The sequence below is a fragment of the Drosophila obscura genome, unplaced genomic scaffold (genome assembly GCF_018151105.1).
Source record: "Drosophila obscura isolate BZ-5 IFL unplaced genomic scaffold, ASM1815110v1 contig_200, whole genome shotgun sequence".
In the NCBI taxonomy this organism is placed as follows: Eukaryota; Metazoa; Arthropoda; class Insecta; order Diptera; family Drosophilidae; genus Drosophila; species Drosophila obscura.
The window spans coordinates 2858973-2883784 of record NW_024542791.1 but is presented as its reverse complement, the minus strand read 5'-3'; the positions used below and the strand labels follow the sequence as shown (position 1 = coordinate 2883784).

Below are 24812 nucleotides of genomic sequence, written 5' to 3'. Positions count from 1 at the left end.
CAAAACATATTTTTTCCCTCAATTTCCTTAGGTGTCCCTGTCCAGATCTTTGATCCGCTAATCCTCCAACCAAACCTTTACGAATCTTCACACAAAATGGAATAGTTTAGACCAAATTCCAAAAAATTCCCTCTTCAAATTTCCCTGTGGGCTCTTTGAGGGAAATTCTTATAGGGAATTTTGGTGAGTTTGCGTTGCGCATTAAAAACTCTCTTCTCTTCTCTGGGATTCAGTATTTTCTCTTTCACTCTGCTTCTCTTGCAATATTAGTGTATCTCTGTGTGTGTCCGTGTTCACGCTTTGCTTTTCTGTCTATGTATGGGTGAATCTTTTTGCCGGTTTGTTTATCTTATATTTGAAATTTTTTTTATGCGCTTCTTAGCCGGCATTTATGGGCCCATTCAACAGCGAAACAAAAGTGCGTACCGCAATATCTGTCTGTGTGGATGGGCTTATATATGTATCTGTGTGTTTGTGTTTTTATGAGATTTCAGCTGCCAATTGATTGTTCGTGTGTGTGTGTGTGTGGGGCGGTGGATATCGGTCTACGACAGCAGACTACAAATATTTACAAGAGCTTTCATTTGTCTGATAGATTTATTTAAATATTTATGCAATTGGAAATTGTTGTCTTGTTTTCTCAGAGATAGGATTAAAGAGGGGGGATTTTTTTCTGCAATTAATTAGTTAATTAATAGAGAATTTTCAACACAGATATTTGAAGAACCTAAGATATCCATTGAGATAAATATATAGCGCCTTTTACTTCAATTCTCCTGCTCTCAGCATGTTGAATTAATATTTTGAAGGAATTAAAGAGCAAAACCTTCAATAGAAAATTTAACTTTGAGTGCTTTCCACTTATTCAACTAAATAAAACAAAGCCCCAAATAAAAAGAGCGATATTTCAGAGAATGCATCTGCAATTAATGTTAAACTTTATTGACAATAATTTACGCTTACGACTTGTCCATTTTATGAGCCATAATTCAATTTATGCCCCGCCAGCAACAGCCCCATAACCCACTTTAGAGCCCAGTGGTACCGCACCAAAGATACACTTGGACAACAACAAATATAAATATAAATCAACATTCTGCGGGAGAAGTCTGTCCGTTCAACTGGTGTGGCTTTTGGGAGGGTGGATGAGGGAGAAATGATGGGGATGAGACTGGGGTCTGGGGTCTGGCCGGGGCAATGGTCAATGCGATAATATCCAGTGGAAACTTTGCCCCCAAAGAGCTCAAAGAGTCATCGAAATGTGGGACACCTGTGGTAATGTCTGCAGCCATAGAAATGAGACCCACTGGAACCAAAACCCCAACAAATGCGGCTGCGGGCCAAAAGATATTTAGTTATTTAGAAAACCCCAGAGTGCAATGCGAATGTGCCAATTTTCTGCCTCCATTTTCCACCCCACTCTCGCTCTCTCTCTCTCTCTCTCTCTTTATCGCTGTGTATCTCTCTGTGGAGGAAACAATTAAAAATTCGTGTCAAAATACAAACGCAAAGAGGTGGCAAGAATTTTAAATGCATTTCAAGGTTCCAACAGTGCAACACGCAAAGTGGCACAGCGATTGCATGGGTGCCACATCATGGGTGGAGTGCACAGACCCCGTTTAGTGTAAATTAATTTTAAATTACATACGCGGCTTGTCCAATGGATCCATCGCCTAGTGGAGGCCTTTAATTAATTGCATTTGCCGCATGAATATATGTTTCAAATTTGTATGCGCCCTGAAATGTAATTTACATTTACATTTTTGGCGCCTCTTTTCGGTTATGGTTCATTAATTCAGTTGGATCATAAATAAAACAGAGTCAGAGTCACGGTCACAGTCACCATCACCATCACGTTCTTGGTGTCAAAGGACACAGACAAATAACAGAGTTCGAATTTGTGTTACGTATACGCAGTGTTATTTTTAAAATTTATTGATGGCAGCAAGCTCAATGGAAATAAATTATTTTACGTAACATTTTCGGCTCTGAACACACTGAGAAATGATTTTAAATATAATTTTTCGACTATAGAATTCTTTTTATTTTTATTATTTAGGAAAAGTCTTGAAAGAGCTATACAAATTATTACTGGAGAACAAACCCCTCACAAAATTTACAAATTTTAAAGCAAGAGAATATCTTAAATATTTAAGCAACTTCCAGTAAAAGTACCTATCAGCATTCAGACAGACATCGCGACTTTCCTAATAGAATCCTTTAAGCTATTTCTTTACATCTTGATTAAATGAAATTTTGAATTTAGTTTAATCTTTACAAAGGCTTCAAACTCCTTGACTATTTTCACATCCTCCAATCCAATCCCCCATTCAATGTCGATTGCCTGGCATTTTTGAGTTAGCTTTTTTGCAATTTTGCGGCACTTGACTCAGTCGGTTTATTGACACGCCCCGCACATGTCAATCACTCGATTGATAGACAGCCAAACACTTGACTTGGAGAGCAGACCTAACAGACAGACAGGCAGACACGCGGACGAACGGACGGATGGAGGGACGGGGCTGAGATGAGATTCTATGCGATGAGCAAGGGGTCTGTTCTGCTATTTTGTTGGATGCCCCTTCAAGCCTTTCGCCAGACATGCACTGCTATCCCATCACGAGTGCAGCTCAACCTCCGAACTGAAGCCCCAACCGATTCTCCCCCAACTGCTGTTGTCTACAAATATTTTGTATTCAATCTAAACATTTGTGAAGCCATTCAGCCAGACATCTTGTGTCGCTGCTGGTAACTGATTTTCGATTTGCGCAAAAATTTATTTGATTTCATTTTGTGATGTGACTTTGATGATTGTCCATATGCTATCCCCCATAATTCAGTGACCCATAAAGAATCCCCTACATAATTCATGAAGATTCTGTATTAAAGCTCATTAATTATTTTATTGTTGCGCAATTAGTTTTTAATGAAAAATACCAAATATTTGCATTCATTTCCGGTTTTTAAATCAACGCATTAAAAGCGACCAAACAGAAAAAAGTCAGTTGTATACAGAATTAATTTAAGTTAGTTTTGATATAATAAATTTATGTAAATATTTAATATTTCTGTATTTCTGGAGTTATTAAAAAAAACCCAGAGGAAAGCCTACCCAGTTTATAACTTTTAATGAGTGCATCAAGATGGACGACAGGGTGTTGCATGATTCGAGTCTTGCCTTCGTCTAAAGACCTCCATTTCTGATATAAAATCAGTTAATTGAGTTAACACATTTGGAAGAATTTTTTTTGCAGAAGATAATTACGAAGCAAAGAATTTTAAGGATTTTAATGAACATTATTTTGTATATAGTTTAAGGGGTACTCTGGAAGCAATCTTCGTTAAAGTTAAAGTCATCAAATTCCCAATAAATGCTTCATCATTCCAAAAACTCCAAAGAATAGTAGTTATGTTTTGTGGAAACAATTAAATAATTGCTTTGGCTGGCATCAAGTGCGCTTTGTTGACCATTTATCAAATTAAGTATACGCCACAGAGTGCCAGCAGCAAACAGCAAATGCTTGTTCGCCTTTTAATTAAGCACATTAAAAGTATCTCTGGCCAAGAACATTTTCAGAATATTAAGCGCACTAAAGTATCCCCCCAATCGGCCATTTTCCATGGCTTTTCCTCTTCGCTGCTGATTGATTGCCGGCAATTACGTTGTTGTTGTCACATTTATCCCTTCGTTTAGCTCTCCTTGTTTGCCTAAGTCCACACACATGTTTGTTCATTTGTTGGCTCGGACGCACAGGACGCCAAACACCCAACAAATATGAAGAACAAACAAACTTCGAGGCCGACGAGAATTCAATTAACAGAAAATTAAAATATTCCAATTTTATTCGAATATTTACTAAATTGCAAGATTGGCAAATATTTGCAGGGTTTTTCATTAGGGTTTCCATTAAAATGGATTTTGCAATAAACCGCAAGCAGCAGTAAGCAGCTACTGGAGCAGGACCTCGAATGTTGCCACTCACTTAGGAATAAATTTTGGTATTAATTCAAGGTACTCCACGTATTTACTTTGCAATTTCATAGCCATTTAATTAAGTTGCTGGAAAGAGTTAAGATTTTAAACATTCAAACACTTTTGATTAGTAATATGTGGGAAGCATGTTTAAAAGTTTGATGAAAAGTTGCTCAAAAGTACTCCAAAAAGTAGGTAAATAATATGACAGTGGGTTCAAAATACAACAGAACTATAAAGCAAATATATCATTACAAAAAATACCTAATGTAAGGAATGCGCTTGAATTATACCCCATGATTTGTAGCGCTAAATAATTATGCAATTTTTAATATTAATACAATCGATTATTTAATACAAAATACAAACACTTTTAAAATGCATATGATGGCTTAAGTATTGTTCAGGGCAGCTGCTTTAACCTGGAAACAGCGCTGTTTACACCCCAGGTTAACAGCCTGTTACTGCTCTTCAGTAACAGCTGACTGTTAGTACCCTCCAGCAGCGCTCTCATGATCCACACATGCTTATCTTTTGATTATTCCTTCTTCTACAAAAAATGCACCAATGTACCAATAAGAATATGTGATCCAATAACTCACAGCAATACTTTTCTCAATAAAACTTTTCTCAATTTAAAGTTCTGTCTCCACTAATCCACATAAATCAACTCACTATAACCAACGCTTAAATGCATGGTTAACTTTCTAAATTATTTAACAATTTTAATTATTACCCCAAAATTGAATTTCTTCCACAAACTTACAGATTTCTGTGAATAAACTACATGGATATACCCCCGAAAGTGGAACCATTAATCATGAAAGTTAAAACGGAATTGCCTAGAATCGCTTTCCAAGCCAGAAACCAAAGCGAAACTCTTTACATAAATCTTAACAAACTTTGCTTTGGTTTGCTAAAAACACAAGAAAAAATGTGAAATTATATTCCACACTTCCTTGTTATTTGGCTTATTATGTCATAGCTGAGAGAGAGAGAGAGAGAGAGAGAACACAAGCAACAACTAACTCAATAGAAACAATAACTGTGTCCCAGCATGTAGGCCAGGCCAACACTATTTTCATTTGGCCAAAAAGTGGGAGGAGGAAGACAGAGTCAACCGCCATCCGGTTATGGCTCTGGCTCTGACTCCAGCTCTGACAACGTTTTCCGTGCTTCATTCTACGGCTCCAGCCAAGCCAGTTAACCGCAATAATTTATGCCTTTGAGCCGTGTTTGAGTCAAAGTCTTTTGTGTGTGTGGGTGTGTGTCTGTGTGAGCTTTTTTGTTTGTGTGTGTTCGTTCGCTCTCTTGTTTGCTGTGTAGTGTGTGTGTGTGTGTGTGTGAGGCAACATAATTTTGCCTATTAAAGTAAAACACTAACAGCGCTTATCATTACAGGCCCGGCCCAGGCCCAGGACACAGAAGCACCAGGACCAACACCAAACAGCAGTAACAACAACGAGGGACGGCTACTTATGGTCGAAGTTTTGTATACCCTTTACTGGTTGACAGCTTTAAGGATAAGTGCCATCGATTTTTATACACTTTGGCTTATCGTTAAAAGATTGCTTGGCTTATCTTTAGAAACAAAAATTTGAATGCAGCAATGGAGTTCCTTTGTTCCAACTGTTTAATATAAAGGAGTTATCAAAACGTTTCCATATGCTTTGGAAATCTGTGAAAATTTTATAAATTTTAATTCCCCAAACATTGGATTGCTTTCTTTGCAGCACATTCCTCCAACATCTATACCCTCTGCAAGGGTATAACAAACTGCTGCCTGGTGTGAGCATCTCAGTTACGTAGCGCATCCTTTCGTCGACGCCATTTTGTTTAGTTTATGCTGTGTTAGTGTGTGCGTGCGTGCGTGTGTGTGTGTGTTTGTTTGTGTGCTGTATACCGGAGGGGTAGTCTCTGCCTCGCACTTCCTAATGCAAAAAAGCGACTTTTCAGCACAAATTTTTAGCAAAATTAAAATATTTATGTTGCCGACGTGCTTAATGCTCGGTACTGGTGTTTCGCTGAGTCCCAACCACACCTCACCCAACCCCCCTTGTGTTTAGTTTTTAGAGTGTGTGGGTTTCCGGTTCCCGGCTGCCGGTTGCCGGCTACGTGCGTGGTCTCGTTGATGCTGACGATGAGCGGTTGGTGCACCCTACCTAACGGAGACAAGAGCTTGGGATGCGGTGGAAACATTTTTGTACAGCTGGAATTTTTTATAGATTTTCTATAGATCTGCTAAGCATCTTTAAACTAAGCTAAGGGTATTCCCTATTCGATCTGAGCGGTTAAATTAAGTATTCCCTTCCTGTTTTAATGTTTCTATATACCCACAGTCTCCCACAAAGGCATTGCCCTGGATTGACTTCCTTCCTGTCCCACTTTATGCGCCAACCAAAGACGACAACGCCGTGCAACGCTGCCACTTAATGTTCGCGCTTTAGCAATATGAGATGCAAGGCATCCCCATTCCCCCTTGCCGGAGTGCAGCCGCAGACAGCCATATTAAAAACAATATATTTTGCCCAACTTTGGTACACTGACGCGCTGTACCCTTATGGCCTTTCAATGGCCATTAACTATTCACATTTCGGGCTGCACTTTTGGACTCGAAAATGATTTACATTCCAAGCAAATTGGATGCACTTTTCGGACTGGCGCGCCATCCTTAAAGTGTCATTAGTGGAAGATGTCGAAGGAGGAACCAGAGAACAGAAGAAAAAGTAAATTAAAGCAAACTCCTTGGGCGTCTTTTTCGTGCCTCGCTTTAATCTACGGGTATTCTCCAGATATTTCTTTTCTTTTTGCTTCTACATTTTTTCTGTGCCTTTTGCCTTTGCTTTTTACTATTTCTCATTTTCCATTTTCCATCTGTTTCTTGTTAAAAACGCTAGAAATTTATGACTATTTTGGGACTTGCCGCAGCTTGCGGCTGAAATGCTCTCAGATTTTTCAGCTCTGCCTTTTGCGGTTTGTGCTGTGCCTTTTTCCCTGGGTTCCGTGTTCCTTGTTCCGTTCCGGCCCATCCATTGTCAGGGCTTGTGGTCACGGGGTTTAAAGTTTAAACAATTGCAGATTTGCCTTTTAATTGTCGCCAGAGTGTTGCCGTTTGTTTCCATGAAAAGTTATTTGCTAAAAGAGGGTTGCACTTTTTCTTTTGGATGTATATTTGTTCTGTTCAAAGAAGAAGAACTTAAGGTCTCACTTCCATATCTTCCATATGCTATTGTAGAATCAAATCAAATTTAAATAAACTTGAATTGAATGCCCAAAATAATGCTCTTTCTTGCAGCGCATTCTAACAACGATTTTTCTTTCTCTTGGGAACTCCTTTTACTACCTGCTGAACTTTTGACTTCTTCTTAGGGGTGGGTAAGATTCCTAGTATTTCCAACATCTCAGCAGCACTCAGTGTGCTCGTTGGCAGCTCCTCCTGCTGCATCAGAAGCTGTAAATGGAAAATACTTTGGTATTCCGTAGCTTACCAATAGATTTAGTGCCTACCTTTTGTTGCAGATATTCGCTTCTTATGCCTGCGTAGACTACAGATTTGATCATAATGTTGCGCATCGATGTGGCGCATTTTAACTTGGAGGCCCGTCGTCTCGTCACAGAGTCCTCGATGGCCACAGGATTGGCGCGCAGTATCAGCGCGGAATAAGCCGCTGCAACATTGCATTGGAAATTGCGTAAACCAAATATATGTGAGCTCGAATATGCATGGAACGCATTGCGTGGGACTTACGCTCAAGGTGTTTGTCAAGATCAATGTTCTCCTCGAAGACTGCCTTGAAATTCTTGGCAGCTTTGCGCAATGCCCCGTCGGATTTGCACACTGCAGCTAAGGAGTTCATTAGAGATGGTAGTAAGTTCTGTGCCGTGGTTAAAAGATGCTTCTGAAACACATACATAAATGCATCAAATAAACTAAGGAATATTAATATCATTTTTTGGCTTACCTGCTTCGCTAGCAGACTGGCCAATTCCTTGGTCATTTCCGCCACTGACTCTTGGCCACATTCCACGTCCTGTTTTTGAGCATTAGAGTCGAGTGGATTTTTATAACCATCAACGTAGGTACCCATTTTAGCGTTTTGAATTCACAGAATTCTTTCTACCCGAAAGCCACGTGCAACTTCTCGAATTCTATTAGCCAGTGCTGGCAGACGCGTGCCTCTGCGATCTATCGATACTAGGGCTGCAAAGCTGCTGTGACGACAACTTTTATTAATGTACCAGAAAATTACTTAATGAGACTGAGGCGACACAAACTGTAGTCCCTCAGATTGAAAAACAACTGAAGACAAAATCTTGCACTTATTCTGCTATTCGATACTATCAAGCATTTTGAGCTTGACTTGGTTGTAGGGCTGCAGAATCATCCAGAGATGCATTTTGCTGCTCCAATTGCTCTTCGTAACTATTCGATCGACTTATTGTTATGACTGGTTTAAACAATCGTACAATTAATTATCTGATTGGCTTTTCAAATGCTTTTTAAGTGCGCTTAATTAATAGTCTAGACTTCTAGACTCCCAGCTATTGCAAAATTCAAAAACCATCGATATTACCTATCGTTCCAGTTCGATAATTCTTGCAGCCCTACTTTCAATATGGCGTTCATTTCACATTTTCTTCTCTGCTGACTATTTAATTTAAACGAAACTTGGAGCAGCCGCTCGATTTGGTTGTTTGTGAATTGTTTCCAAGTGCGTGTGTTCCCATAGTTGTATTCCTTACATTAAATCTTATTCATTTACAGAACAATGGAGGAAACATGTAGAGTTTGCATGGCAAAGTCCGGAGCATTCACAAACACATTCGACGAGGGGCAGAACAGGGAAACTTGCAGTGCTGACATGATAGCTCAGGCTATCGGGTACGTGTTGGGGCGAGGCGATTCACTGCCAGAACACATCTGCCCACCTTGCCTGGAGGATGCAGTGAGTGCATTCAACCTGTTGGAGGAGGAGGCGGATAAAGAGGAAGACCTCCGTCGTAATCTCGTACACGAGCAGATCCGTACGCAGACAGGAGAGCGGCCATTCCAATGCACTCAGTGCTCGAAGTCTTTCGCTCGCAGCAAGTCTCTCGAGCGTCACATCGGGACGCACTCGGGGGAGCGACCCTACGCATGCTTCCAGTGCTCGTCTTCGTTTTACCGAAAATCCGATCTCAAGATGCACACTCGTGTACACACTGGCGAGCGCCCATACAAGTGCGAGCACTGCCTGAGGTGCTTTGCCCGACCCTGTGTTCTCCGGGAGCACATCCGCACGCACACGGGAGAACGACCATACAAGTGCACTCGCTGCCCGAAGTCTTTCTCTCACCGCGGATCGTTCCGGCTGCACAACAGGAGGCACCACACACAGGCGACCAGCCATGCCCCGGCTAGCCCTTCTGCTTCGTAGTGTTTGTCAATTATTGTCAACATAACTACTTATGAAAATATACTCGCCACACCAGAAGTATTTAACAAATACTATTTATTCAGTTGTTTTTTTTTATGTGGCTTGAACTTGATAGAATGGGGAAAAAAGACAGGAGGGCGACGGAAGATGTACAGACTCCTGGGCAAATACTGCCACTGTCTTTCATAGGTTTGGCTCTGATTCTGTCCTGTTTTTTGAAGATTATTCAGTCTAAACTTTGACACAAAGATGCCGCAGCCTGGCCTGCATTGAAGCCATCAACTCCTCGTCGACTGTCAATGGCCGTGGGTTCATTTCCTTATTGTGAGCTTTTTGAACTTGGCTTTGCTCAATTGCTGGCTATCCTCACTCAGAGGAGGTATGAGGAGCTGTGTTGGCCACGGCGAAATAACCGGAGGGGCGGTGGTCTTTCGACGGATTTATTGACTGCAATACGGAAAAATATGCAGAAAAATAAAATATTTTAATTTATTTAAGGGGGCTTTTACCACAGGCTGATTGGTTTGGTAACAGCAGTCATGCCGCAGAGGCCAGTAGTTCTAATATTTAAATTCATTGCAAAAAGGAAAACAGCTGTTTTTATCCATTGAAATATCGCAAAACAATTGGAGGAAGGGAAGTAATAAAAACTATCGATAGCAAAAAGCTGCAAAAGCCGTAATGTTTTCCGTCGTGCTTGTGTGTGTGTACTGTTTCGAAAATCAACCCATAAATCGCGTGCTGACTGTTTCTACAACTGTAACTGTACCGACTGTGTCCACGTGCCGCTCCAAGACCAAAATGGACAACTATAAGGTGCTGAGCCTGCATTGTAGAGCTGGAAAAAACATCGATGTAACATCGATAGTATCGATGTTACTCAAAAATGTTCAGCATCGATGTTTTTTCTGCAAACATCGATTATCGTCACTTACAACCGAAAGACAAAACTCGTTATAAGGTAAGAGAATATTTTATGCGAATTTGCTTACAAAAATTAATCTATTCTACTTACTTTAATAGATAACATTTTTTGTGGTGTTGGCGTGGATCGTAGTAGCGCCATGGACAAGTTTGTAAAAAGTAAGTATAATGAAATACAGTTAATTTTGTACAATGTGCACACATATGTATTATGTATGCGAATAAATTTGTATACATGCATATACATCTATGTATGTATTCTCACTTTTTCGCATACTTTTTTACATACATAATTATGTATGTATTTAAATGTGTAAAAAAGTATCAAATTAACTATTTTAAACTAATTTCTTTAAAACAGTAACGGCAACTGCATTGGACGACGTTGGAAATAACGAAGAAGACATCATATCTAGTCCCAAGCGACCCAAAAAGGACCTCGCTAAAACCTAAAATCAACAAAAACAGCTTCCTATCAGATCTCAATTAAAAATTTAAGCCGCAAACAAATTTTTGTATTTTTTATGTCGATAATCGATTATAATCGATGTCTTCGCCCTAAAACATCGAAAACATCGATGGTGGCAAACATCGATGTTTTTCCAGCTCTACTGCATTGGGACTATCACCAGAGAACGCTGATCAGCGCATTCGCGACGCTACGGGAGACCGAGACGCTAGTCGACTGCACGCTCTGCGCCGAGGGCAAGTTCCTGAAGTTCCCACAAGATGGTTCTGTCCGCCTGCAGTCCTTACTTTGCCGCCTTATTCAAAGCGCATTACGACAGGAATACGATCATCCTACTGAAGGATGTCACGTACCAGGAACTCCGCGTCCTGATGGAGAACATGTTCCGCGGCGAGATCAACATCTCGCAGGACCAGCTGGAGGCGCTTCTCAAGGTGGCAGAATCGCTGAAATCAAGGGCCTGTGCGCAGTCGCAGAGAATGGTGAGTTTTGTAAAAGGTTTCCCCCCCTAAGTAGCAGTTTGATCTCACCAATCGTTTTCCCTCCCCCTCGACAGAGGCCCACGAAAGCGCAAACTCTTCTGTTCTGCAGGCCGCCGCCTCGAAACGAAAAAGTGCAGGTCTCGCCGCCGCGAAACGGAAAAGTGCAGTCCTCGCCGCCGCCGCCGTGATCAGCAAAAAGCTTTCCGGTGGCGGCAGCAAGTTGCCGACCCAGCAGCAGCCATGGATCATTTGGAGGATAAACAAAATCACGAATAAGCCGCAGCTGCAGACCAGCGATGCCAATAACACCGAGAACGTATTACCACAAGGCCAAGGCGCAGCTTTCGGTGGAGTCACTCTGGCGACTCTAGGTGCTGGTGCGTGCGCTGGAGCCGTGCGCACCATGGTCGTGGGGAAGCAACTGACAGCCGACGTTGGTAAATCATCATCCAATCGCAAGCAGAAGGACAAGAACAACGATAGACAGACGAATGCACACAGAGGCTCCACAAACTCCACACTGCGGGTTCAGGCCAGTAGCAGCAGCGGCAACAGGACCTTCAAGAGGCGCAATGAGATCGGCATGAAAGGCAAACCAGTCTACGAGTGCCAACAATGTGGCAGGCAATATACCTGGAAGGAATGTCTGCGTCGCCACGACAAATTCGAGTGCGGTGACAAGGAGCCAAGGCATCTGTGTCCCTATTGTCCATATAAGTCAAAGCAGAGCGGAAACCTTGGCACCCACATGCGGAGGATCCACGCCGATCGCCCAGCAATCATTAAGAAGAGGGGCAGAGTTCCCTTGCACCAGCTGAATCTTCCATTTAATTTGTAACCCTGTCCAACTTTCGCATACCCATGCAAGCTATTTGTATAGAAGCTGTCTCAATGAAACACACCCACACAACCTTAGTTTTTATTTTATATATATTCATGCAAAAGATCTCTTATCGGAATTGACTTAGCAGCCAGAAATGGTTAAGAAAAAGGAAACTAATGTTTATACGAATGAATTAAATGAATAATGAATAATAATCATTCATAGTCACTCCTCCACCTAATCTTTATTCCAAAACCGTTTTTAAAATTATGCTAAAGCTCTCCGGACCAACAGACCGAACGACCACTTTACACCTCCCCGAAGATTCGATGTTCGACTTGTCTCCATTAAAAAGTTTGCTGCTCCATAAATGGTCACAGAGAGAGAGAGAGAGAGAGCGAGAGAGAGGGTGGAACTTATTCCGCAACTATTCTTCTCAATTTCTCGCTCGACTGCATTTGATTTCATTTCATTTCTCAGGCCAGCCATGACAGATGGCAAATAAGTTGCTCATACGCCGCGTTGTGCACCAGACACACAAATGGCAGAAGATGGGTACAAAAAACCAACCCCCCCCACCCCAAGAAATTCAATTCCATGACAAATGAACTGCAAAACAGATGTCCATCTGTTGGCGAACGAAAACCACTTCGAGTGCGGTACGGGAACGGAAATTAAGTCCGACTGAAGCTTTAGAAAAATAGTTAAAATATTCAAACGCTGGCAAAAAAAGGGTAACAACTGAATTCGGATGTGACTTTTAGTCCTTTCTCTCTATAGAACTTGAATTTAAACAACTAAAAGCATACACATACGCTCTCCCTATCTCTCTGTGTGTGTGTGTGTGTGTGTGGGAGAAAAAGTTTGGAAAAAGTGCAGAGGAATTTCGGTAAAGCGAAACGGAAACAAAACAAACTAAAATCCCACAAAAACCGAAACCGAATGTGGATTGGGATTGGGATGTGGATGTGGATGATGGAGAGTGTTTGTGTCGACGAGACTGCGGCCGCATTTCGCACAAATATTGACACATGTGTGCGATGGTAGATGGTAGGCAGGAGGTGGGCGGACGGATGTTGGATGCATCGCCACACCTCCCCCATACCAAATCGAAACCCAAACCTGTCCTGTCCATTAGATGATTTATAGGTCAGAGATGCCGAGCGAACCACTGCCGGAGTACCAAAACGGAAAACAAAAGCTGAATTGAAACCGAATCCAAAATCGCCATCGCCATCGCCATCGCAATCGAAGACCAGCAACAGCGATTGACAGGGAAACAGTCTCGCCCAACCCACCACCGACCAACAAAAAAAAACCCAAGAAAAACGAATTGAAATGGACACTTTATGGACATGTAGCAGCTCCCTGCGCGATTGCCACATGCCGCCTTCGTCTCATGTAATTAACGAAAATTGCTCTAATGAAAAATACTCTCCCACATGTGGATCTGGATTGTATTGACAGGAGTCCAGGTACTCTCCGGTGCTGTATGCCAGTAGTACAAGCGAATGGCCTGTGGGTAATACTTTCCCACTCGTATGTCAGGGCTGGGCTGTGCTGGGCTGTGGAAAAGTGTTTGGTTCCACTTGCATTGTTGTGCTGTGCGCTTTTCCATTGTTGATTAATAATGCATTCGATGCTGGGACAATGGAGTGAATCGATTGGGGTCATGGCCTGATCTCTGCTCTGGTCCATTGAAGCTGCCGCAGGACCTGAACAGCAGGACATCCAAATGTATGGAATTTGACATGCGATATGCAGAGAGCATCGCTTTGTTGTTCAACTAAAAGCTGTTGGCATTGTTTTTGTGTTCTAGTGTTTGGCTTTTAATAACTTTGATTTGCCCTGAAAGGATTTTGGAATATTAATAAATTAAAACAAGTACTGCGAAAGGTAAATTCCTTTTTCGTTTCTTCACTTTAGTAATTTGTTTTATTAAATTTACACAATTTTACTTAACAACAAATTCCCATTTAAAGATTAAACTATGTCACAAAATATTCCCGCGCAAAAGTTTACCTCATCCTCCTCCCTCCCACACTCCCTTTTGCTTCCTACGCATAACGTATCCTATTCCCATCTCGTATCCCACCTCCCTCCCACACATATTAACTATTCATAACTTTGTGAATTCAATTTTAGCAACATTTTGCCACTCCCCCTCTCCCATATCATCCAATCAGCCAATTCCCCCGGCAACAGCCAGCGACCAGCTCCCAGTCTGGCCAACACTTTAAAATGTCATATGTAGCTAATGCTCTACAATCTCGTTGCGAAACTTTAGACAACGATCGACGCTTTGGGGGACTTGGGGAGCGAGCACAGGAGTTGTTACTGAAAAGGGAACACCACACAAAACAGGGGCTGACCACAGCAGCAGCAGCAGAATATTGCAGGTGTTGGCAGGACATAAATTCAAATTTGTTACACAACTTGTTTCAGTCGGCAACCGAAAAATACCCCTGCTCGTATATACTCGTAAAAAAATAAAAGTAGAATTGAAATTAAAAAATTGTTGCTGTTCGCTGGATATATAAAAGGGGGTGGGCATAACAAGGGGGTGGGGCAACCCACCCACACATCAGGCATTTGTCGTGTCCTGTTCTGGCATTTGCCTTTCACTCCATCTCCATCTGCATCTGCACTCACAGCTACATTCACATCCACATCTGTGTTTGGCCATGTCCTTGGTGGGTGCTGGCTGCCTGCGTCTCCTCTCCTCATTCAGCTGCTGTTTGTTCCATTGTTGTATGAATATTCGTGTGTTGGACTCGCTCGTTTATTTGCTCGCATTACAATTACCAAAGGACCAAAAGGACCTCGTCGTACCCGTACACGTACGCAATTTGTTTGCACACCTCCTGCTTCCCATCCAGCATCCAGCACCACCCCACCCCTTGTGCCCATTGTGGATCTGGACTGAGGACTGAGAAATGAGGAATAGTAGTGTTAGTTTGCCCGGTTACACAAACAAATTAATTTCCAGCCAGACACTCGAAATGTTTAGGAAGAACATTCAGCAATGTTTGTAATTGAATATTGTTGGGGGACCCATGGACCCCATCGACGGGCACGCACTGGAATGCCATAGTCAGCAGAAACACTGGTGGGTCAAATTATGCAAAACTAATTATGATTATAGCATCGCATTATACATAGATACGAGAATGCCCAGGTCCAGACCAACAAGAATCGAGGCCACAATGTCACAATAATGTGTGAAATGACGCGTTGCGTCCAGTCCGCTGGGGAATTAACTAACATTTTGTTTAATTTTCGACATTTTAGTTCTACGAAAGTTACAAAATATGTAAATATTTGTTTGGTGATTGTTAATTGATAGAGTCATATGATTGATGACAATGAGACAGGTGATTGGGTGATTTTTAATGATATATTAGTAAATTAGTTTTAAGGTAGTTGATATAATCCAATTTGCGATACTCGTCCATCATAAGTTATGCCCAAATTTCATCTAGATATTTTCTGTCAAGTATTTTTAATTAATTTTTAACAATTTTACTGCTAACTTAAACAAGAAAATTTCATTTAAATAATTTATGTAGCATTAAATGTTTGTTAAATTTTAAAATACTATTTAAACTGTTTCCCGGATAATGGAGGTTTTTCTATTCAATTTAAATTTCCATTTTTGTGAAACACTTGAAATCCAGCACAAAGAAAAGAAACAAACACAAGTGCACTCAAAACATATCCAATTAGTCATATTAAATTTCAATAGTTAAACAATTGAAACAATTGTACAATGAACTAAACAAAAAATCCAACAAATTATGGTTTGTTATGCGTATTAAAAATACACAAAAACTTCCACAAACATGTTTGTATTACCACATAAATATATATTTCATGTGGTGCACGAGTGTGAGTGCGAGTACATATATTTCGTGACATTTTTATTTATTTGCCAGCGGAAGTTTTGAAGCGCCGCCAGTTTCAGGATATTAAAAGGACACGTAGTCATGCATGTAAAGTGCCAGCGGCACCATCGCCTCCACAGGACTGGCCTGGCGGTCACATATGGAGGCTGTCGTCGTGGGTTTCTCTCTTATTGTGTGCACTTCCAGAAGTTATAATTTTGGTGTATGTTTGCCAACGTTGGAATCATATTTATACTCGCAAAAAAATATTTACAGTGAGCTGTAACCAGGAGCTGTCACTGGCTGTTAACGGATACCGCTAACAGGCTGTTAACCTAGGGTTCCAACAGCGCTGCTACCTGGATCATTTCAATAACTTCTACTTCAATTCGGTTGAAAATATTCTCCATATTGTAGATCTATCATAACAAAGATGAGCACTGAAAGGGCATATAAATTTTCGGTCACTTAAATTATCATTTAATTTCATTTCTTTTCTCCTTTTTCTTTATGTTCCCTGTTTTTCTTTTGGCTATTAGAATTATGAGTCGGAAAAGGGCAATGCCTCACCGAAAAAAACTTCTGTGCACAAAGGCAGTCTCCTTTGTTTTTTTTTAGTTTATTTTTCTGCAGAAACTTCTTTTGTGAGACATTGGCGATGTGAGCGAACGCTAAGTGTTGAAATGGCGCCTTTGTCGGTGCACAGAGGGAATTTTAATTAAAAACTCCTAATGAATTTTTAACAGGAACTTAAAGAGCAAACAAAAAGCACAGAGATAGTCCCTGGAGGAGTGGAGTCATGGCGTTGCATATCTGCGAGCAGCACTCGCAGTTTCCTTGAATTGCCTTCTTCCGTTTGGGTTCGTGCTATTCCTCTTTTTGTGGCTGTGAAATTATGACCACAAGAGCAGCGCCAAAAAGTCATCACGTGACCACACAATTGTGTGGTCAACACGATGACCATTCTGCTCTCTCTCTCTCTCTTCCGCTCTTCGTTTCCCCGGATGATCCTTTGGCCCAGTGCCTGCTGCTCCTACGGCCCTTTGGTGCTAATGACATTTCAACTATTTTAATCTTTCGCTGCCTTTTTCGCTCACTCGTCCAACCCACTCCACACTGCCCTATCCCCACTCACCACTCCAGCATTAATTAAATTGCCATTTCTTTTGGCCAAATTTTCACTGCGGTTTTCTCTTTGGCTTCATACGAGTATATGGATTACGTTACACAAACTTCTCCTTATTCCAGAGGATGGGACTTAGCGGCCCCAAACAACTTTCCGTTGAAATTGACAACCCAATTAGCTAAGGACCCTCGGGGGCCAACCATAAATACTTCGAATATCCGGCAGACAAACAACAGCAGAGCAGAGCTGGGCAGGGCAGGGCAGGGAGATTGCATAAATCTCAATCTAGGGTAAAAGGGAAACCCAAGCGATTGCCAAGCTCCACTCCAAGGATAACAAAAGGAGAATTGGATGCTGCTGCTGCCTGCATTAACCCGAGGGCTCCTGCCCGCTGCTGCTGCCGCTTGGCATTATTTAAAATCACAGAGCCTTCAAATTGCATTTTAATAGAATTTATTGCGCCGAAGCCAAGAGGGGGGGGGAACAAAAAAATACCCGCAGTAGCCCCGAAGCAGCAGAAGCAGCAGATCAGATCGGAGGCCAGAATAATTGCGCTAGACTGCAACACTTGACTTTCCATGTTGTTTGAAGCAATAAAATGCTATTCTCAAGGAGTCGCATTGATATGCCACCAAATGGAAAATAAAAAAAGCGAAAATAGATGGAAAAAAATTGAAAATGGAAAACGAAAACGAAAAAAAGGAGAAGGAAAAGAAACCGGATACGATAACAATGCCAGGGCTTTGGCTTCTGCCACGGTTCGTTTGTGCCCTTGCCAGTGCTGCTCCCCCTTCGCTTGTCCTGCCGGATGAGCCCTAGTCCCAGGGCTCAGTGCAGTCGAGCGCATCAATTCCGCCATTTCACAATTCAAAATACGGAATACGGGATACGGAATCCGTTACCACGGACAAGATGCAGCCGTAGAAGCGCAGCCATGGCACAAATTATTACTTGGCTGCGCTCCAAAATGTTTTAAATTACAATTTGCAATATATATTTATATGTCTTGCACAGCAGGTCCCGAAACGGTGGGTGTAGACTGCTGAGGCGGATGCGGAGCCGCTGCACCCACAGGAAGCCATTTAGTTGGACTCTCCCACCACCCGCGGCGTGGGCAATAATTCTTCTATGAAAAATCAACAACCAAATGGAAACTGAAGATAAACTTTTCGTGGCTACTTTTGTGAATAATTTATTTGGCCTTTTATGGTGGCTTGGCCTTCACTGCGTATGCGTGATATTCATAATTACTGTGGTGGCTTCCAGGGAGGGACCCTTAAGTAATTATGACGGTGAATGATGTACGCGACTCGACTCGACTGTCTTTGTTTTTTTATGGAGGAGATTCTGAGCATGGAATTCCTCTCAAGATGCAAGACACTGTGACTCAATGTACTTACCCAAAAGGAAGGCGAGTAAAAAGTTAAAAGAATACTCGTAATAGTTAACTTTAAGGCCGATAAGTCGGCCTTTAAGTAACAAATTTTAAAACATCCCATTATTCTCAAAGCTATGTGCCAGAGAAGCACAAAAACATTCACATTTAGCATGTAAATAAGTTGAAAACTTTCACAGTTAAAATAGTAACACACAACAAATCAATCGGTATGCTCATCTGCAAATATTTTCCACTCCAGGCGGCTACTTCGTCGGCTTTTGGTTTGTTTTCGGAGCTGGTTGATCTCATTGCGGACAGTCTTACAATATGCCCTATCAAGCCTCCGTTCAGGTTAATGGAAAATACTGTTGCCATCTATAGCCAGGAGATCATTCTGACTGCCGCTAATCCTATGCTTAAGAATCTTTCCGTAAGAGTGGGATCTGTGGTGAAAAACAATGGCAAGTACACAGATTTCGGCTGAACGCTTTAAGATTTCGCCCTCATACTGCTGAGCTCTTCTCTCTCGGCTGGGAGCACTGTGAGGAAACTGTCTGAGGAAACCCCTGCCTCAGTTATTGGCTGGAGAAAACTGAAAGTGCTACTTTCTGTATCGGATAAAAGGACATTCTGGTGCGTAAAACGTGCAGCTACTCCAGACATCGGTCCGTATACCTCTCGGGGGATCCCTTGTTGTCTAGCGGCTAAATTGTGGGAATTGTGGCCTCGGGCAATGTAGTCAATATTCCTGAAATCTATGTTAATGTAAATGTGCTCAAGCATGGATTACCTTAACGCTCTGCTAAATTTAATTTTTGTTTTTATTTATTTAACTGCACTTAAATAAACAAAGACCCAAAAAAGATCCCACTTCAACAGTGCCCGCCAAACAACATTTGTACCATAAATCCAAAGGCAATTAACTTCTCAAAAAATTGGTGACATATATTGGCCACTTGACCCCACAAAAAACTACAACAAATATGTATACAAATTGTTTCGTTAACCTATAAATGTTTATATTTTTTCGCTCCTCCCGCCTTGTTTTGTAAAATTGAAATTTAATTCATTTGCATTTTATTCTAGGATCTGGGGAGCGCGTGCCGAGCCACACAGAATGAATATTATTAATACGACCCATAAGCCCAATAAATGCTCATGATTCCACATCGTCTCATCCCCTCCCCTCCCCACCGGCGTTGTGTTGGCTCCCCTCTCCCTGTTGGCGCCTCGCCTACGCGCCATTATTCGCGTTTTCGATGTCACTGGGCGCTTGTGCATTTTTTTTATGGTTATGAGCTTTATTGTAATGACCATTAAAATTGGCATTGTTATGGCCGCTGTCTGCCGCATGGAGGGGGGGTTTGACCCACACAAAATGACAGTGCAAATGACTGGAAAGCCAGGGATGGGCTGGCATTCAATAATTAAGCGGCAGAAGGTACAAAATCAGCTTTTGTTGTGTTTATTCAAAGTGAAAGTATTTTCTTTAAAGTGTGGAAAATATTATAGTTTTATGAAATCCAAAGGAAAACAAAAATCTACTTATGTAGCTGTCGAAACTAATTTTCTGCAGAAGCTTATTTAGCGGTTTTTGTTACATGAAATTTCTCTTGTAAATTAAAAAATATTTCATGGTTTAACATCATGGGGCTAAGCTTATTCATTTCACTTTTTTACAACCGTAGTACCGTTTCTTAATCGGTTATGCATCCCTGCGCAAAATCAACGGGACTATCAGCCGCGCAGCGGTAGCCGAGAAGCAGAGCAGCAGCTGCAATGTCAGCTTAATAATTACAACGCATACACGCACAAAAAACACACACACACAAACACAGATACAGGACACACGCAGACACTCATACACAGCTACAGAACACACGCAGCTACAGACAAACAATTGCAGTTGCATCTGCAAGCAATTTGAACATGGTGGAAAGCCCGCTATGAAAACTGAAGGGAGAACTGAAGGGAAAACCTGCTGCTGCGAAAGCTGGCAGACATTTGCACGTCGTCAGCGTCGACACATTAAAATAAATGAGACTTTTGCCTTAAAGCATCTGCCAAGCAACGTTGTTGGTGTTTGTTGTGGCCCCCTTGCAGAGGGTATGATGATTTTTGAACATAGAAAGGATGTTGCGAGCAAAATGAGAAAAGGTAGCAATTTGCAGTTCAGTAAAGTATCCATGTATCCACATATGAGCATCAGACACCTAGGCAATAGTCGAATTTCCAGCTCAAAAGTATACAAATATCTTTCTGTAAGAGTCGTAACCCTAAAGATCATATCCCTACTATATTATGTACCTGCCATGTTTGCTACACATTTCAGGGCAATTTTAACAAATACATCCTTCAGCTATCCTGGCAGCTCTGTATGCCCAAGAGTATCTCCAGCTTCGGTGGCTTCCCTACCCATTTATTTTTGTTGTTGCAGTTGCAATTATTACTCTTGTTGTTGCTGCTGCTGCTGCTGCTCTCATGATGCAGAAGCATTTTCACGTTTTTCCCAACGCCTTCAAAATTACACGCAAATTACAATGCATAACGAAGAAAGCTTTCATTGAGGAAAAAAAACAAAAGCGAGCGAGCGGGAAAAATTCCTTTCCGTTTCCTTCTGCCATTCGACTTTTTGGCTTCCTCCTGCCTGCCCGCCCTTTACGCACTTTGGCCCGCCCACTGGCTGGTGACCTCGTTGGCCCCTGCAAAGGAATGCAAAAAAAATAAAAGTTTTCAGTCAGCTTAATTACATTGTAAAACTCATTGGCAGTCGGGGACGATTCATTGGAGTTGGAACCTGTAGTTGGAGTCGAAGCTGGAGAGTTCTGTGTGGCATGGCATTGCATCTTTCTGATGCTTGCCACGCTGTCTTTGTGGTAATTAAATTGAACTTTTGTATGCGGTTTTTGACAGCTGAATGCATTTAACCGTTCCGTTCAACAAGGTGCAAAGTGGAACAATGAACGCTGTCACAGCAGGCAGCAAGCAGAAGCAGCAGCCGGCAGCAGGCAGCAGCGGAAACAAAGAAGTCTTCAATGGAACATCCATTCGTTTGAGGTTTATAAATGCATTGAATTTATTTCCCAATTATCCCATTTTGCATACAGAAACTTTACAATTTAAAATGCTCAGAATGGTGGCTTATCTTTCAGCTAGCATAAGATGAAATCTTGACTGGTCATAAAAAACTGTGCAGCATATAAAGTTTATGTCATATTGATATCTTACTTCCATAAGCATTATATTTCTATACAAATGTCACTTAAATCATTGCAAAAGGTTAGTCCAGTTTGATATTCTGCTCTGCTCCAAAAAAGTTTTCTTTCTTGATTCTAACAACGAAAATACCAACTCATTTATAGAACAAATATAGACCCATTTATTATTCGTCTAAAAATATCTGTATTCGACCTTTCGTAATACCTTTGGGACACACTGTTCGCCGCCACTTTATGAAATTAATTTCTGTTTGGCCATGTCCCAGGGAGTATACAAGAGGGACTCGCTTCATGGGCAGCTGTGAGTGTCAAGGTTGCGTTCATCGCCAAAAATCTGACCCGAGCAACCCAACTTGCGCGTTATTTAACTTGAAGAAAAATCCGTGAAAATTCTCTTTAAAAATTCATTGTCTACGTTTTGTTGTCGCGACCCTTTTGATCACTTCTTGGTGTTGTTTTTGCTGCCTTAACTATATGTTTATTCATATTTTTTCACGCTTATTTTTGTCTGTTTTTTGTTTTGTTTGCTGACGGTCTGAGCTTTTCGCACGCTGGCATTTTTCACTCCTTGAATGTTTTCACATGCTTTTGTTGTTGTGTGTGCGAAGGTGATGTAGCCAACAGAAATTCCAGTGGCCTGATGCCAGCCAACTTTGACCAGGCACCAACATTGCGAGTGTGTGCGAGAGTATTAGTGAGTGTGCGAGTGTATGCATCCATGGGTATTTGCGCTGGTTTTCCAGTCACTTGTTGACGGTGTGAAACTGAAGCCAATGGGAACGGGGAACAGTCGTTTACCCTTCCGCTGTCGCTCCTAAAAGTGGTTTATTGGGTTAACGGTTACGGCTACGACTACGGCAACGGCGGCTTAAAGTTATCGCTTACTGCCAGGCTGGGCTGGGGTGTCTGATGCCAATGCGAAAACTTTAATATGGTGCGAATCAGGGTACGGGAATTAACCAGATTAAGCGGAGATTTTCACAGTCAAAGTTACGGATGCATCAGAAGTTGCCTGAAGTTTTAATGGGAATTGTCAAGGGGCACAGGGACAGCGCACAGCTGAAGGGAGAGAGATCAATTCAATGCTTTTTCCATCGCGAATAACCAATTGATTTAAATTGTAGATGAAGAAGTTTTCTTTGAAGCAGATACAAACAATATATACACTTGATTTAATATTTATTTCTATCCATAAACGAACAGAGTAATCTGTGTCTTTGCACGGTACTTAGCTGCTAGTTTAACAAATCAAAAACTAATAAATACCAAAATAAAAATGGCAATTAAATAGCAAATTTAAATCACCATCAATAAAATCCGCTTCCCCTTAATGGAGCATTGCGAATGGGAAAAAAATGTGTTGCCTTTTAATTTCCATGCACAGCTGACAGACAGTCCATCAACGGTTGAGATGTCAGTGGGTGGGTGGGGTGTTCGAACCTGCTGTTACCATAATTTTTAGCCTTGACACCGCCGTGTACCAACAACAACCGCTGCCAGTGCCATGTTCGCTGTCCGCCTCGCAGGATATTTATGACAAAAATTTCAAATTAATGATGTGTGACATGAAATTCTCAACAAAAAACGAAGGAAAAGAATAGCGCAAAAATTACAAAATAACAGAGCAGAGTGAAATAAATACGCGTAGACAGGAATGTAAAAGAGAGTGAAGAGGGGGAAATTTTATAAAATTGTGCCGCAGCTGACATGAAAATTCCTAGAAAAAATTCTAAAAAATATACTATATAAAATAAAATGGAGAATGAAACTAAATCCGGGCATTGTCCACAGCAGCAGCAACTATCACAAGAGATCGGAGGTAAGTGCCGCTACCCAAGAAGATATACATCACAGTTCTAGAAATTAAGTGGGCATCACATCTGCGTAGGTTGAGCTCTGAATAAAAAGCAGTCTGTGGTCCAAAAGTGCCAGCAGCTCTTACTGGTGTACCTTTTCCCTGAGAAGAGAATATTCTGAATGTTCTCAGTACTCGAATAAATCCACAACACAAAAACCATTGCTCTGGTCAATTTTATAGTGTCCTGGATTTATATTTCTTAATTTCTTTACCATTTACAACCAAAGTTTAACTCCGCTTTATTCCTTTTGCTTTCTGGGCACATTATCCCTGAATTGACCCACAACATTGCCAGGTGGATTGTAATTGCAAACCACCCAAGTCCTGTCCGCTCTGGGGAAGGAAACAACATTTAAGTCAGAGGGAAAAAGGCCACTTCATCGACTGCAACTCACTTGCGGGCCACACCCGAGCCCATCTCCTTGCAGCTCTTCCAAATGAGCTGCGTGAAATGGCCCGAGGTGGGCGTAAACTCTGCCTTATCAAAGTTATAGGCATTGATCTCCCGATACCACATATCCACGGGCAGATCACCCGTCACATCCATGCCGCCCGAAAGGAATATGTTTTCCCCATACTTGGGATTGGGTCGATGTTCCATGACATTCTTGTCGCGCAGGTGCTGGGTGCGAAGAGAATTAGGAGTGCACTTCTGACAGGACTGTAGTACACTGTACATACATTGGCCCACTCCTGGGCAATTTTGTTGAGATCATTGTTGATCGTCAGCGCCGGGCAGCCGTGCAGGCCCCGACATTTGTTTGTGGCAGTGAAGACCTCCTTCAGGAATAGATCATTGTTGGCCTTCGTATCCTGTCCGCGGGGACCCGGTGCACGCGGCTGCGTTTTTGGTATGGGCGCTGGTTTCTTGGACATGGAGTTTAAATTTTGATGTTTTTTGTGTGGGGGGAGCACCCAGGACAAAATCAACTACAATTCAGTGACATTTAACGCAATTTTCTCTGATGTTTCTCTGATGTTTCTCTGTTGGAAAATTAGGTTGTACTTTGCCTAGACTTTTTCTATTCATTACCGAAATTAATGGGATATTTCTTGGCTATGCCAGTGTGCAAAAGGGTAACATATCCATTCCTTAACTCCCTGATACTTACTCGGATTTCGCTACTAAATACTTGGGCTATCAGTCAGACGGATGGGGGATGGTGTGTGGGTGGTAAGTGTCTATGTCTGAACCCTTTCAATCCCACCCACCTAATTCCACATAACATCCAGATTAACATTGTGATTGATACCGCAAAC

General features: G+C 41.7%; 4 protein-coding genes and 1 long non-coding RNA gene across 6 annotated transcripts; 3 read left to right on the top strand and 2 right to left on the bottom strand.

The window, feature by feature from the left end:
* Window positions 1–7007: 7007 nt before the first annotated feature.
* On the bottom strand, window positions 7008–8310 carry LOC111077949. Of its 2 annotated transcripts, none has more exons than XM_022372472.2 (4): window positions 7936–8310; window positions 7722–7869; window positions 7481–7641; window positions 7008–7424 (listed from the first exon to the last, which is right to left on the bottom strand). In XM_022372472.2, exons 1-4 carry the CDS (start codon window positions 8059–8061, stop codon window positions 7275–7277), a joined length of 585 nt encoding a protein of 194 aa, XP_022228164.1. In that variant the 5' UTR covers window positions 8062–8310; the 3' UTR covers window positions 7008–7274. The 2 variants fall into 2 exon arrangements, with proteins under 2 accessions (XP_022228164.1, XP_022228155.1); XM_022372463.2 differs by having other exon boundaries at window positions 7017–7424; window positions 7722–7872; window positions 7936–8278.
* Window positions 8311–8623: 313 nt separating this feature from the next.
* On the top strand, window positions 8624–9452 carry LOC111077930 (oocyte zinc finger protein XlCOF19-like). Its single transcript, XM_022372438.2, has 2 exons — window positions 8624–8685; window positions 8739–9452. Exon 2 carries the CDS (start codon window positions 8743–8745, stop codon window positions 9388–9390), a length of 648 nt encoding a protein of 215 aa, XP_022228130.2. The 5' UTR covers window positions 8624–8685; window positions 8739–8742; the 3' UTR covers window positions 9391–9452.
* A 657-nt stretch (window positions 9453–10109) lies between these two features.
* On the top strand, window positions 10110–12481 carry LOC111077870 (longitudinals lacking protein-like). Its single transcript, XM_041593767.1, has 3 exons — window positions 10110–10215; window positions 10926–11265; window positions 11340–12481. The coding sequence occupies exons 1-3, from the start codon at window positions 10192–10194 to the stop codon at window positions 12101–12103; spliced, it is 1128 nt and encodes a 375-aa protein (XP_041449701.1). The 5' UTR covers window positions 10110–10191; the 3' UTR covers window positions 12104–12481.
* Window positions 10339–10919, top strand: LOC121404406. Its single transcript, XR_005967960.1, has 3 exons — window positions 10339–10351; window positions 10414–10473; window positions 10676–10919. It is a non-coding gene; the product is annotated as an uncharacterized LOC121404406 (long non-coding RNA).
* An 11239-nt stretch (window positions 12482–23720) lies between the features above and the next one.
* Window positions 23721–24515, bottom strand: LOC111077960 (Golgi-associated plant pathogenesis-related protein 1). The gene is made up of 3 exons (XM_022372484.2): window positions 24234–24515; window positions 23948–24174; window positions 23721–23885 (listed from the first exon to the last, which is right to left on the bottom strand). Exons 1-3 carry the CDS (start codon window positions 24426–24428, stop codon window positions 23792–23794), a joined length of 516 nt encoding a protein of 171 aa, XP_022228176.1. The 5' UTR covers window positions 24429–24515; the 3' UTR covers window positions 23721–23791.
* Between the last annotated feature and the right edge of the window lie 297 nt (window positions 24516–24812).